At 36.1% G+C, this 15,132-nt stretch overlaps 1 protein-coding gene across 3 annotated transcripts in view; it reads left to right on the top strand.

Moving 5' to 3' along the window:
* The window catches only part of LOC131029350 (SNF1-related protein kinase regulatory subunit gamma-1), a 47,176-nt gene extending 33,059 nt beyond the window's left edge, over nucleotides 1-14,117 (top strand). For all 3 annotated transcript variants that reach the window (XM_057959810.2, XM_057959812.2, XM_057959811.2), the window contains 2 exons: nucleotides 13,286-13,449; nucleotides 13,572-14,117. In XM_057959810.2, coding sequence (XP_057815793.1) covers nucleotides 13,286-13,449; nucleotides 13,572-13,869 — 462 coding nt within the window. In that variant the 3' untranslated portion in view covers nucleotides 13,870-14,117. The remainder of the gene's footprint in view (nucleotides 1-13,285; nucleotides 13,450-13,571) is intronic.
* Nucleotides 14,118-15,132: the final 1,015 nt, after the last annotated feature.

Raw genomic sequence — 15,132 nt, 5'->3', positions numbered from 1 at the left:
CTCACTGAAGGACCAGAGCGAAGTTCTTCATAAGGTACGATCTGGGCAAAGATCAAGCAAATTTTATGTTCGAAGGCAAGAAAGGAGGTCAATCGAACCCGTTGAAGACAAATTGAAGATTATCAAACGTCAACAAAGGACCAAAATGCTTAAGTTCGCTCCTGTCCCTCAGGAAGGGACCAGAGCGATTTTTGTTGTAGATGATTTTCTCGCCAAATTTCAACCGATCTCAAGGCATGAATGAATGAAAGGAGGCATTGCGAATCCGTTGAATATAATTTTCAAAGGTGATGAAGTGAAATGAGGCCCATAAGAGCAAAATCGCTCCTGTCCCTCTCCAAGGGACCAGAGCGATGAGGTACATATTTTCCATGTTTTTTAAAATTTTGGCGCTCAAACGCATTTTTGAATTTATTTAAATGCTAGGAAAATCGATATTTAATTAATGGCATTTAAATTTAGCGCTTGGTATTAATTGATTATTTTTGCCTTGTAAGAAAATCGAATTTATTAATTAAAAATAAAGGCATTTAATAATTAATTATTAATTTAAAAAAAAAACAAAAGGAGCGCTAAGGTTATGAGGTCGGCCTTGTTATTGATGTAAAAATCGTTTTAATTGCTTAATTTTTCCAAAGTCGGCCTAAGCAAATTAAGGTGTGAGCGCTATAAAAGGAGAGTGGAAGATTTCATTTTCACATCATCATTTTATCCTTCTACATGCGAATTAAGGAAGACAAGGGAGAAGTGCGATTTGGAGTTTACTAATAGAGGTGGTGCGATATCTTGGAGAAGGCAAAAGAGGAGCGAATTTCATACAAAGGAAGGGCGAAATTATCATTCAAGAAGAGGAGCGAATTCAATCAAAGGTGGTGCGAAACTATTATCCAAAGGAGAGGCGAACTTGAAGTTTCCATTTGAGCGAAGTTGCCTAGGACGTCAAAGACATATCAAAGATGGCGAAATTGCTAACTTGAAGAGGAGATCACGTCCAAGACTTGAAGGGTGACGAAGTTGATAAGAGGAACATTCTTTTGAAGATCACATCAAGACTATCGAATTTTGATTTTTGCCTAGGCAAATTCCTCATTTTGCATTCTAGAGTTAGCTCTCTAGTGAGGTATGGCGATATGGATTTATTGTTTTGATTTTGATTGTTAATCGTCATAGCTTAGGTTTTGAAATTTTGAAATTTTGTTTTGCCTTAGCTCAGTCTTTTTTAGGAAATGATTAATAAAGGACTTATCATTAAGTTTCCTAAAAAATTGCTCTCTAATTTATGTTATGTATTGCAAAATCATGTTACTAATTTTGAAATGTTGTGTAGGCATCAAATGGAGGTCTCTTCAAGGAAAATCAAGCCGGATCAAGGACGGTCTTCGCCAGGACGATCAAGCCAAGACATGGGCGACCTCTTTCAATCCAGCGTTCCAAGGCGAGGTACATCGTCATCCTGCACATCAAGGACAAAAGGAGTTAGAACAAGAGTTAATTAAAGATAGCCTCTCAACGACATCAGATGAATATCCACCAAGTTCCAAGTGTCAAATGAGGTGGCGTCCTAGTCATCATTTCTCCAATCAGTGAAGTCCATCTCAGCATGTCCAGATTCAATGTACTTAACTCATGGAAGGTGGCACAAACTCCGATGTACCTACCCTGGCTATCCATTGGTCAATTTTTCTAAAAGGGACATGTGTCCAAGGAATACAATTTTATCATTGGTCAAGCATTAAATGTTATGTAATGGTTGTAACAAACCCTAATTAGGGTCTTCATTGTAAAATCTTGGCCATTGATCTTGAATTGATCTAAGCCATCAAATTGTATTGTGGGCACTATATAAGCCCAGGCATTTCATTTTGTAAGGGGGAATTTTAGATGATTAGAGAGAGTTGTAAATAGTTGGAAGAGTTAGAATATAGTTGATAGAATAGCAATTAGAGTAGAATAGGAGGACAAGGCAAGAAATTGTTGCCATTGATTGTAAACAAACTCCATTTTCATTGAAGTAATGGTGAAATATGTCGTTTTCTTGCAATTTGCATGGTTTCTTGTTGAGTCTTCAATCTTAGATGGTAGATGATTAAATGAATGGAGGGAATGTGATTGATTAATGGTGGAATTCGTACATCCATACTACTAGCAGTTTGTTGATTGCAGACTTGCCTTGCGTAGTCAACTGGAATCATTCAGCTTAAGCTCAATTTCAATTTGTCGCCTCTTCATTGATATGCATCAACTTGGATGGTATCTATGCCTGCGGTGATGATTTGAACATCATAAAGCTCCCTTAGAAGATCGCACTAGTCTTGTGTAGATGTTCCATTGATGTCAAAACAAGATCTAGTTAGAGTTTCATCAAAAGTCAAGTCATTGCTCCTACATTCTTAGTATTAGGATTAGATCCTCTCTTCGCCCTTCCTTTTTCATTTTTTCAAATCTAAGTTAGTAAGAGCCTGTGTCCAGCAAAGCAGATCGGAAGTTCAATGTAAGTCCCCTTGTGATTCCAGCAAATCACATCATACCACTGGAGCTTGTCCACACGTGGAGACCCCACTAAAAGAACCTTGGAGTCCACCTAACTGATCCTTTACGCGAATCTTCAGCAGTTAGAGACTATTTTCTCAAGAGAGGATAAGATGCCTTTAGGTATTTTATTCTGTGTATGATTGTGTACAAAATACACGTCAACACTCCTCTGGCCTAAAATCATCATTTCTGGAGACAACCATCAACTCAAGGGCAATCACAAGGGCATCTTTTACCTTGGTCTAGGCATAGCTTAGCTTAAATTTGAAAGGAATAGGTAGATTTTAGGATTTTCGCTCTGGACCCTTTGGAAGGGCCAGGAGCGAAAATCTTGTTTTAGGGCTATTTCACCATCCTTTCAACTTCAAATCACCTCCAAGACTTAGAACACCTTGCCTCACTCCTCTCCAGGTCATAAAAACCAAAATCTTGACTTGATTTGCAAGGAAAAAGGGTGATCTTAAGAATTTCGCTCTGGACCCTTTGGAAGGGTCAGGAGCGAAATTCTCATTTGGCTTCAAAATTTGCATTCTTGGCGACCAAAATCCACTCTAAGGCAATCCAAATGACCTCTCTCATGCTTGTCCAAGCTTGGCTTTGCTCAAAATTTGGAAGAAAAGATGATTTTAAGGATTTTCGCTCTAGACCCTTTGGAAGGGTCAGGAGCGAAAATCATTTTTAGGCTCAATTCCTTCATCTTTCATGGTTTCTAGCAACTCAAAGTCACTCTTAGGGGCAACTTCCTCTTGATTTTACCTTATCCCACACTTGATCTAGCAAAACTTGATAGCAAAAAGAGGTTTTGAGAAAATTCGCTCTGGACCCTTTGGAAGGGTCAAGAGCAAAATTTTCATTCTCGACCAAAAATCATTATTTTTTCAACTTGAAACTTCTTTGCAAGGTAGAATTTCATCCTTCATCGCCCTAGGAACAAGGTTTTAAGCCCAAGAAAGGTCAAAAAGATAGGCTTGTAAGGAATTTTGCTCTGGACCCTTTGGAAGGGTCAGGAGCGAAATTTCCTTTCCAGGCTAAAATCCTTCATTTTCACAACTTCCAAACACTCTCAAAGGCAAGATCATGTCCATTTCCCCTTTCAACATGCTTTGGACATCACAATTTGGTCAAATAGGGAAGGAAATGAGGTCTAGGAGGATTTTCGCTCTGGACCCTTTGGAAGGGTCAGGAGCGAAAATCATGATTTGGGCTTGATTCTTCTTTTTTCCAACTCAAAATCACCTCAAGAGGTAACTAAACATCATCCTTCACCCAAGGGATAAGGTCTTAAGCCAAAACAAGGTCAAAAGAATAGGTTTGCAAGGAATTTCACTTTGGACCCTTTGGAAGGGTCAGGAGCGAAATTCACCTTCTTGGCTAGAATCCTTCATCTTTTCAAGGCTTTCAAACATTTCCAAAGTCCAAACATGTCCACGCTTCCCTTTAGATGCCTTGCTACTCAAAATTTGGTCAAACTAGGGAGGAAATGAGCCTTAGGAGGATTTTTGCTCTGGACCCTTTGGAAGGGTCAGGAGCGAAAATCTCATTCTAGGCTAGATTACTCACTTTTCAAACTTGAAACCACTTCAAGAAGCAAACTTAGATCATTTTCCACCTGAGGAAGAAGGTTTCAAGGTCAAACAAGGTAGCAAATGAAGTTTATGATGAATTTCGCTCTGGACCCTTTGGAAGGGTCAGGAGCGAAATTCGCTTTGGACCCTTTGGAAGGGTCAGGAGCGAAATTTGACATTTTGGACTCTCCGTCAAGATCATTTTATGGAATATAACATTTAAGTATACTTTAAGTTATATTCCATATATACTTTCAGGATGTTTAAGAGTGGTTTCGGACCTCTAGGAGTTATATTGCAAAATCTAGTTTTTGGAGGATTCTTCAGTTTTCCAGACTTAGTCAAATTTCAGGATCAGGACATTCCAGACTTTAGCCAAATTTCAGGATCAGGACATTCCAGACTTAGCCAAATTTTAGGATCAGGACATTCCAGACTTAGCCAAATTTCAGGGCATTTGAAGATCAGGATGACATTCCAGACTTCATCACTCACCAACTTGACCTAGCTCGGACCTTCAAGAATGATACCCACTCACAAAGCAAGACACAATTAGCAACAAGAGCAAAACCAGGCCCTAAGGAAGACTCTCAAAGAAACCCTAATTCTGGGGCCCTGTGGACTCACCCTAGCTCAAGCAAAGCTTGCAATTCAACGATCCCCTCGACAACACTCATCCTGCAAAGGCTAACAGACAAAACTCTAAAAGACCTAGAAAACAAACCCTAGAAAGCAAAAAGCAGGGGTCCCCATTTGCAATGGGGCGATGTGTGAATACGTCACAACACTACCCAAGCATATGCAATTGTGTTGCACATTTCAAATCCCGAATAAATTCCAATCAATAAGAATCTTAGTTTGTGCTTTAGTACATAGGCCATTTAAAATATGTGGAAATCCATAATAGAAAATTCTCTTCTAGAATCCTTATTAATAGCTTTACACAATAAATAAAAAATAGGAGAAAGGTAGATGGCAGACAATGATCCTTCATTGGCTGTCAATCGAACTAGGCATTTCTAATGAACATGGCAACAAAACATGCCCAAGAACCATTAATTACATTAAGTCACAATTGACTGGTAAACTTTGTTGGCATTTGCATGAAGATTGCATTAATGATATGTTATGTTGTCATTGATATCAATTGAACCGATGATGGTATTTATGATATTGCTGATATTGTTGTTGTTATTGATATTGTCTTGTAACCGGTAGGAAGAGCTTTGAGGAAGATGTTGTAAACTGGCATGTAAGTTTGTGAGTTGAACCGGTAAACCGGTGTATAAGGTTAAACCCTTCTATGCAATGTAACCGGTAAACCCTACCAATTGTTTTTGTTAAACCCTAACCGATCAAGTTTGTTGGTTTAAGATCTAATGATGAGCACTAATGATAGTGACATGTGTGATCATTGTATGAGGAAAGTTCAGATTGTTTTGGCGCGTTTGTTTGATTGTCTAGGGAATGAGCAAAGTGGATTGCATTTAATGCATAGCATGTGATGAGTTACAAAGTCTGATGAAGCGGTTGGAATTTTCTTGAAGAATGTGTATAGATTGCTATGTAAATCCAATGGTCCCACTTGAACCGATTTGTTTGTAATCTCTATGAGAGAATTAGGTTTTTGTTGTGTTGCTGACTTAATTGATTTGTATTTAAGGTCGATGAAGTTGTTTGTAAAGTTGTTGGCAAAGTTGGCAGAAATCAGTTGAGTGTGTGGTTGCCTAATCGGAGAATGGATCTGCAGTTTGTGTAAAGGCAGATTGAAGCTTAAAAGGATCTGATCAAGCAAATGTAGTGCTATTCAGACAGATCAAACAAACCTGTTGTTTTCTAACAATTACAGTAGAACTGAAATTCCTTAACCGGGTAAGCTCTAACAAGGTGGTCCATTAGCTTGGATTCTCAAATCCTCTACCGAGGTTACTCCTAATAGGGTATTTGCTTTTCATCAAGGCATTTTGTAAATCCCTTAGCCGGGTGATTCCTAACAGGATCAGTTCTTAACATGACTTATTGTAAAAACTTTAACAAGCTTGGCTCCTAACAGGGCGAACTTCAGAAGAGTTTAGATAGCTATCTTGTGATTCTCATCTCACCGTGGTTTTTACCTATTTGGGGTTTCCACGTATAAACATTTGTGTCATGTGGTGAATGTTTTTGTGGTTATGATCTTATTTGTTGATTTAATTGACTACTTAACTATTCTGATAAGGCATGATAACTGGAAGCATTGAGAGATGGAATATGTTGATATATGATTAAACATTTGTGTCATGTGGTGAATGTTTTTGTGGTTATGATCTTATTTGTTGATTTGATTGACTACTTAACTATTCTGATAAGGCATGATAACTAGAAGCATTGAGAGATGGAATATGTTGATATATGATTAAGCATTTTGATGTTTACAAGATTGAAGTTGTTTATTGTTAAGTTATAACAGTTAACCGGTTGATGTTGAGTATTCTTATGAGTATTGATCTTGACAATGAAAGTTTACTTTGTGTGATTGAGTTTGAGATTGGAAAGTTATTATCAGTTTTTCAGTTTACTAATTCAACCCCCCCCCCCTCTCAATAATCTACCAGATACTTATTCTTTCATCATACCATCAAACTTACGGTCCCAGAACTTATGCTTATGTTCTATCACTTGTGTTAAACAACCATCCATCTGAAAGACTTGTCCTAGCTATGATTGCTAGGATAGAGAGCCTGTAACAAGTGCTTTTCCTTCCAAGAATTCTAACTTTAAAAGCTTAGGGTGTATACCATGTAGTGTTGATCCTCCTAATCCAGTGTACCTAATCATTCTTGACCCATCATTTGGAATTTAAATTATCTATCATGATGTGCTTTGGTTTGAGATACTTGTAGAGAACATTTGAGTCACAATAAAGGTTTATGGTTGGTCTAGAGTCTAGACTCCAAACAAGGCCTCTCCGACCAGATTCCACTTTTTGGACAGCTTTCTTAATTTTATTTTTTATCACAAAATATTGATTAGGCTTTTTAAGAACATCACATGTAATATTGGAAATATGCAGCATATATCAATAATATACTGAATATAATAGAGATCAAACCCTTAAGGTAGGGTTACACTATAATGCTCCTTAAGGAAAAATCCACTCCACAATTTATCTCCATGTTGACATCCCAACACATACAATACTCTCCACATATTATTCTCTTTTACCTAAACACCACAATAAGAGTTAACTGCCTATAACTACCCGTTCCCCACACGTGGGATAAATACTTATATTCTAACTTTGTCCAATATAACTAACTCAAGACTCGACATTGAGAGAAAAATGGGCAGGAATAAATTAATAATAGAAGCTGAATAATTTTTTTTTGCGGACATAATTATATTATGCTTCTATTTTCTTCATTCTGTTCAATAACATTTTACATATTTATAGGTTTCACATATCTTATTATAGGAAACCTCCTATAACAACTCCTTAATATGTTGAGTTGTTTCAAGTTTCAACAACCCAAACGTACAAACAAACAAACACTCATTAAATAATTATTTTTACATCTATAATAGCTTTGTCAGTTGTGTTAACAACTCACATTATTAACTTATGTGAACACTAAGAATAAATTTCCCAGCAGGTATCTCTATCAAACAATATTCATTATAATATCATACCTGTAGGTGCCGGACAAGCTTAAAAAAAGCTGGCATGTTTTCCTGGCTGATAGAAACTCTCAGAAACTGTCCTCTGAGAGAATTAATCTTTTTGTTCAAAGTCCCACAGCTCATGCTGTTTGCAGAGTTTTTCTTGGGAAAGAACCTGCCTTTAAATTTCAAAGGGGACATAACAAGGCTAATGCCCATTCAAATGCATCAGCTGCTATTTTCAATAATTCCTAACCATATTTGAATCCCCGAACCTTCCATCTGAGATGAGAAGCAAACAACTATTGAGCCTTCAAATAATCTATAGCATTGCAAGTGACATCCATAAGAGAGAAGGGAACCCAAACATCAAAGACATTCTTTACTGCTAGCACCCAATGCCTGATTAGAACCTGGCAAACAGCATCTTTGGATATGTTCCTAAGAATCCATTTGTTTGCAACAACAAGGCCTTTTAAGTTTTGAGCTCACATCATCGAGCCCTCGTGTTGCTTTCTATCTAATTACATATGTGAAACCGGAATTTTACTTTTAACTTCTGATAACACAAATCACCAGGGAAAAAGAAAGAAAAATAATTGATAACTAGCTTTGAGATTGGTGACAGAGAAGTGAGTTCACCTGCCACTGAAAATTTCCCATTATACAGTTTTTAGATTTTGTTTTAAATTTTGGCAAGCACCTGCTTTCAATATTTTGTAGGCGGATACATTTCCAAAAGCAAGGTATTATGGTATATTACCATCTAAAAATGACTTCCAGATAGGGTTAATCCAACTTGGAACAAAATTAGAATCCCAGAAATCAATCTTCTGTAATTGATCAGTGCAGCTGAAGCTGCTCAAAACACACTCCAAATTACTTGGTATCAATTGCTACATGAGTTTGGGAGAGAGATCTGACCGATGTTAGAATGGACATTAAGCAACGGACAGGTCAAAACTCCTGCCATTACATCCCTTTCAATTCTGTTAGCAAACCTCTTCCAGTGCGTGGTCTAGCACCATAGTGATAACTTTATAAGAAACATTTAAAAAATTCATCAGTTAGCACCCTTCTATCATGTTTCTGTACTCCAAATGATTTTGTGGCTAACATTTTTCACATATGCGAATTCCAAATAAAATGTGTCTCACATGGACTTGTAATATTCAAGTAGTATGATGGAAGGTGTCTCTTTTGAATGTGTCTTCTAGCTTTGGGAATTTGAATCTTTTTATTTTTGTCCTACTCAAACTATTGTATGTCAATGATTTTTTGCAATACATAGGTATGTACCTCGTTTTCTAATTGGTTCATGAATTATAGCTATAATTGTAAGTGTAATTTGTGTTTTGTCGTCCACTTGGCAGACCCAAACTTTGTGACTGGTCAAAGGCTCAAAACACAAATTTGAAATTACACTTAAAAAACAAAAGGGCTATATATCTGTCTGGAAGTGGAACTGTACAGCATGTGTTTCAAGGTGCTTTTATTTAAATTCATAGCTTGATATCAAGTACGTAATGGATGTAGTTGAAGATAATAGGAAATCTAGAAACACATTTCATCCTCATTTCTAAATTAGGCAAAATGGGCCTTGCTGCCTTTTTTATTTTTTCCCCCATTTTTCTAATCTGGGAAAATTGTTAATTGTTTATGAAATTCCACTCAATTAAAAGGTTTTTCAATTGGTGTTCTGACAGAGTTTCTCCAAGCTTCTGAGATGGGGGGTGTGGGAACAGCAATTTGTGGACGGTGAAATTTTTTCTAGATTTTTGGGATGGTGGGGCACGACCAATAAAAATTATATTAAAAAAATACTATTTAAAATTTTAAATTAAAAATGGCTTAAAGCAAGTGAAAAGAAGAGGCCCAATAATTTTATATTCACGTGAAATAAAAATTAGAAACATAGAAACAAAAGTATGCTTATTTGTTTTAGTGCAAGTGTCTTACAAATTTTCATTTTTTAATCTTGTGACCTGCTAGATTTGGTTGAACATTAGCACCAGTGTCAACTATGGCCTGCCATTACAGATATAAATGCCTCATTATCACAAGAAGATTGATGCTAAATATGTCAAAGGTTAAAGCAGCCCCTTAAAGTTGATGGGTAAAATGAGTTGAGTTAGCCACAATTACTTGTAGCTCGCAAAGGAAAACATATTAAATCCTAGATCACATTACAATGAAAAACTATACAACAGTACACGTGCTGCTTCTTTTGAGGTCATTAGATTATCATTACAAAAGCCCCACGTGAGGATAATGCAAAATTTTCTGTTACTAGAGCAGGCCGGATAGAGCAGGTTATCCTATTTAACTATTGAAAGAAACTACCCTTGAGATAATACAAAATTAAACAGTTTGTAGTCACATAAATCTGTCCACTTAATTAAATGAATACTTAGTATTTATTTGATTATTTAACCATCAATTAATAATTAATTAAATTAATATTTAATTAATTCATCTTAACCCTATTCTCCTATTAATTAAATAAATTATTCAATTTATTTGATTTAATTCACTTAACCAAATTCAGACCATTAATTAAATAAATAAATCATATTTATTTAATTAAATCTTCTCTCACATTTAAATAAATTAATATTTATTTAAAACCCCCAAAATCCCACCTCACATTTAAATAAATAAATCATTTATTTAAAATCACCTTTATCCTCCACCCACTTGCATTTTCCTACAAATACAAGTTGCACGATTATTTTAAATAAATAATTTATTTAAATCACCTTTATCCTCCACCCACTTGTATTTTCCTACAAAAGCAAGTTGCACAACTATTTTAAATAAATTATTTATTTAAAATCCTATTTATCCTCACCCACTTGAAACCTTTAATGGTTTCCCTTAAAGTATTCAAACTTGATGGCTTTAAAGTCTTCAAACTTGATGGCTTCCTTCTATAGTCTTCTTAAGACTTTAATGGTTTTCCTTAAAGTCTTCAAGCCTTTAATGGTTCCCCTCAAAGTCTTCAAGCATTTTAATGCTTTATCTTCCTTTTTCTCATTTAAATAAATTAATATTTATTTGAATATTTATCCAAATACAACTTGCACACATTTATTGAAATAAATGAATTTTTATTTTAATAAAATCCTATTTTCCCTCACCCACCAAATCCACTTGCAAAATCTAATCCCCTTCTAGATTCTTCTAACCCCTTCCTAATTAGCTTAATCCATCCCCTAATTATTGTCACATTCCTAAGCAAAATGGAGTCACTTCTCAAAGCCTAAAAGTCTTGGATAACCTTTGAAAGCTTCCAACCTTCAACCACTAAATGGCTCAAAGTCTTTGATAACCATTGAAGGCTTTCAACCTTCAACCACTTAATCCCAAAAGTCTCCAATAACCATTAATGGTTACCTCAAACCCTCCCACATGGTTAAAACATTTGTTTTGACTCAACCTCTACCCAACCCAAGGGTCTCATCAAGCCTTTAATGCTTTGACCATGATTATCTCTTAATCATTTGCACAAAGGTTTATCCTTGCATTAACTCCTAATCCAGTGGGTAATCCTAATTTAGACTTGACCCTTACCTTCTAGATAACCATGAGGTCTTCTCAGGCCTTTAATGCCTCCAACCTCTTCTCTCAAGCCAATCCTATGTTGACACTTGTCACCATTTTATTGGTGCCAATTGTGCACATGGATCCCCAACTTTCAATCATAACCCTTGTTAAGATTGCTCAATCTTAACCCTTCATTTCCCCATTTCTTCTATAAATAGAATCCTTCTCCTCAAGCAAAAGAGGAAGCATTTTAGAGTATTGTTGTTATACTGGCATTAGCATAGAGCTTTTTCATAGCATCACTATCTACTCTTGCATAGTATTTGCTTATCATATTCAACCATCTTGAATCTCCGTATGGCATCCATGGCTAGTGCTAAAAGCTGAGAGCTACACTCATTTGGGACTTGGAGAGGAGAGGAACAAGGGAGGAGCAACTATGAGCATCTTGATTAGCTATTTCATTCTATGTTTATATGCTTTCTATTTCATGCTTAATATCTCTCTTGATATGCCTGTTTAGGATAATCTTTTGTTGCTAACACTAACGTTTGTTTCTTGTGCTCTTGTGTGTGTTGCCATCAAACAGATTTTCTAATCCTTTTTGCAGAGCATCACAGTTAATAGGGATGGCTCATTAAAACAACATGGCCATGCCAACCAATCATCTTTAGTCTTTACCACCTTATTCATTTCTCGCTTCATCCTCTCCTTCCTTCTCCAGTAATGCAAAAGATATGTTGTTCTCCATGGTGGGGGTCATGACAATGACACATTTCAGGAAAATTATGCCTGGGCCTGCATGTCTTCAGTCCACCTCAGAGGGCCCCAATGCTAGGATGAAAGGAGTCTAGGGGGCCATGACCACCACATCATTAATTTGCATAACCCGATCCATTTGAGGGAAACCGGAAATCCAATTCCAAAATCTCTTTTTCTAAGACCATCTTCAAACCTGTTGCCACCAGTTATGAATCAGAATCGTGGCCTTTGCCCTACCCAAGTCCATGGATTCAGCCACGTCCAAAAGCACCCCAACTAGAATTGGTGCCATGTCCATGATGACTTTGTACCCATGGTCTATAGACATGAACTTATTTTTTAGCACTAATTTGAGTGTGTAGCATGGTCGCTGTTTTTGTCTTGAAGACTTTCTTCCAATGGAGATTTGTTATATTCCCCAGAAATGCAACTTGCCTCTTCTTTGAAATGAGCCAAATGGTGGTATCCATGCTATGAAGATCAGAGCAATTGTATGCACCTTAGTAAAGAGGAGAAGAGTAAATCTGTCGAATGGTGTAGGTGTGATTCGTAGCTCACACCACCACCCAAATGATTCCGTTGCCTCTTCCAACTATTGATGATCCTTGTTAAATCTCCAATGCATATTCTTTGCATGCCTGAAACAGTTGTGTTTTTCAGCTGACGCTCGCCAATTTGAAAGTTATGGGTTAGATGATTGGCCCAGAATACAGTAGCTTAAATGACTTAAAGCTTGATTGTTAACGTTTAAGTGCTGTACTTAACTTTATTTACTATTAGTTCTTCCATTCTTATGATGCTATCAAGAGTTCCTACACTAGGGAAAACATATTATTTAATTTTTACAATTTAATTGATTATGGAGCACAGATGTCTTCTCTGATCTTTTTAACGGATTATTTCAGACAGAACATTGTTTTTCATTCATCTGTTACTCTTTCTTATTTTGTTACTTGCATCCATGTTTTCTGATATTTCAAGATTAATTTCTCACAGTTAAGTTCAATGGTACAATTTCTCATGTTTGTGTTCAATAGAATGGAGAAAGTTCAACCTTAAATTTTTTATATAGTTTATATTATGTTATAATTTGTATTGACTTCTCCGGTTTCTTTAAAGAGGTCCGTTTCTTATTTATGAAATAGGTATATTCAAATGTATGTACTATCATTTTCTATTCAGAATTATTCAACAATGATGTGCTTCTAAATATTTAGTGCATTCTTTTCTATGAAATGAAGTTGATTGAAGATCAACCTGTTCTCCAAGCATTCAAATTGATGAGTGAAAAGCGTGTAGGAGGGCTTCCGATTATTGAGAAAGAAGGGAATAAAGTTGTTGGGAACATAAGTTTAAGGGACATCCAGTTTCTGCTGATGGCCCCTGAGATATACGAAGAGTTCAGGTAAAATGGTTGCTGCAGTCTTCTTAGCCTTGTAAATGTTTATCATTTTCTGCTTGTGTCTTGCGCCTACAGTCAAAATTGTCCTAATTTAGGACTAAGGAGATTACTTTGTTACATTACAGATCTGTCACAGCAAAGGCCTTCTGTACAGCAGTTAGATCTCACCTCCGTTTAAAGCAAGAGGCGTCACCTCTCTTGGAAGATGTGATCACATGCCAAAAGACCGACACTATTGAAAAAGTCATATTGAAGTTGGATAATGCAAGGATACAAAGGATATATGTTGTCAATAGTCATGGCGATTTAGAGGGTGTTGTAACTCTGCGAGATATTATATCAACATTTGTTCAGGAACCTCCTGGGTATTTTGGAGATTTCTTCTATCAGGTGGTGCCTTTACCTATTAATAGCAGCGTGTGAGATGTATTTGTATAATTTTTTGTAGAATTGAAAACTGGGAATAGTGTGGTTTTAAGGTTAAATACGAAATTTCCGTGTAAAGATTTATCGTTCCATTTTGTTAGAAATGCAGTTTAGTAATGCTTTTCATTGGTTACACCAATGACTAATTACATGCGAAGATCAAATGTGTAGAACTTTTTGGTTTCTGATTTGGTGTATGTGTACAAATAACTAATAAGAGATGCCCTGAGCTGCATTTTTTGTTACAGTCATCGCATATCTTTCAAACCACAAATGTATTTGCTTTTCAAAAGTAACTAGTGTTATTCTGGTGGCCAAATTATTTGAATTATTGAAATGGGAATTATATTTGTGAGCTGAGTTAAAATGAAAAAAGAAATGAAGTGCTCATGGTGGGACCTAGGTCTCACTTCTCATTTCTGGGTATTCTACTTTCTAGTTCAGCTAAATTTAGAAGCATTCTTGGTAACTTTTCTCTTTTGATATTCATGCACGTTTACTTTAAAAGTCTTTGGCATTGGATGCTATATTAAGCTGGGCTGTGTTGATGGTTTTGAGTTCAGGTTAAAACTGTTTGTAATACATATGAGCTGGGTGGTAATGTAAATAATAATGCCAGTTGACCTGAAAATACGTACTTAAGGAAGCAGCATCTCAGTGTCTCCCTGAGATCAATATGATACGAGAGTAATAGGTTTCTTAAAGCATATTTTTAAGTGAGAAGCATTTTGATTCAGCTGGAGAAACTGACGTCTACACAACCCTCGTGGCGCTTTGATGAGACATTCTAACAAAACATAACTGTATCAGAAGCATACATGAAAAAGGGTAATTGAAAACTTAGAAAAATTACGTAAGAGCATTTTACGAATGCTAAAAACCTAGTTTTATCTTGAGACAACTCTTGTTACTGTCAGTTGCATATATTCAAATGCTAAGCAATGATATGCTATTCTTTAAAAAAAAAACGAGATGCACCACTTCGTTATCTTTCCTTTGGATATTGACGAGTTAAACAGAAAGAGTAAAATAGGCGCACAGTTTCATATTGTTTATTTTTAGGTGAATATGAACTTAGAAACAGATAATGTTAATAGTGGTGAAGCAATTTAATTTGCTTGTTCAGTTGGATTCTTAATGGTTTGGGTGTGGTAGTTTAAACTTGTAATGGTATTATGGCTCATGATAGTGAAGAGGTCTAATAATTGGAAATAAAAACTATTTGATTTTTGTTTCTTCTCTTAGATGTTTGCATTGAAA

This window comes from Cryptomeria japonica, chromosome 10 (genome assembly GCF_030272615.1).
Source record: "Cryptomeria japonica chromosome 10, Sugi_1.0, whole genome shotgun sequence".
NCBI classification, from domain to species: domain Eukaryota; kingdom Viridiplantae; phylum Streptophyta; class Pinopsida; order Cupressales; family Cupressaceae; genus Cryptomeria; species Cryptomeria japonica.
This window is presented reverse-complemented; position numbering and strand designations above follow the sequence as displayed.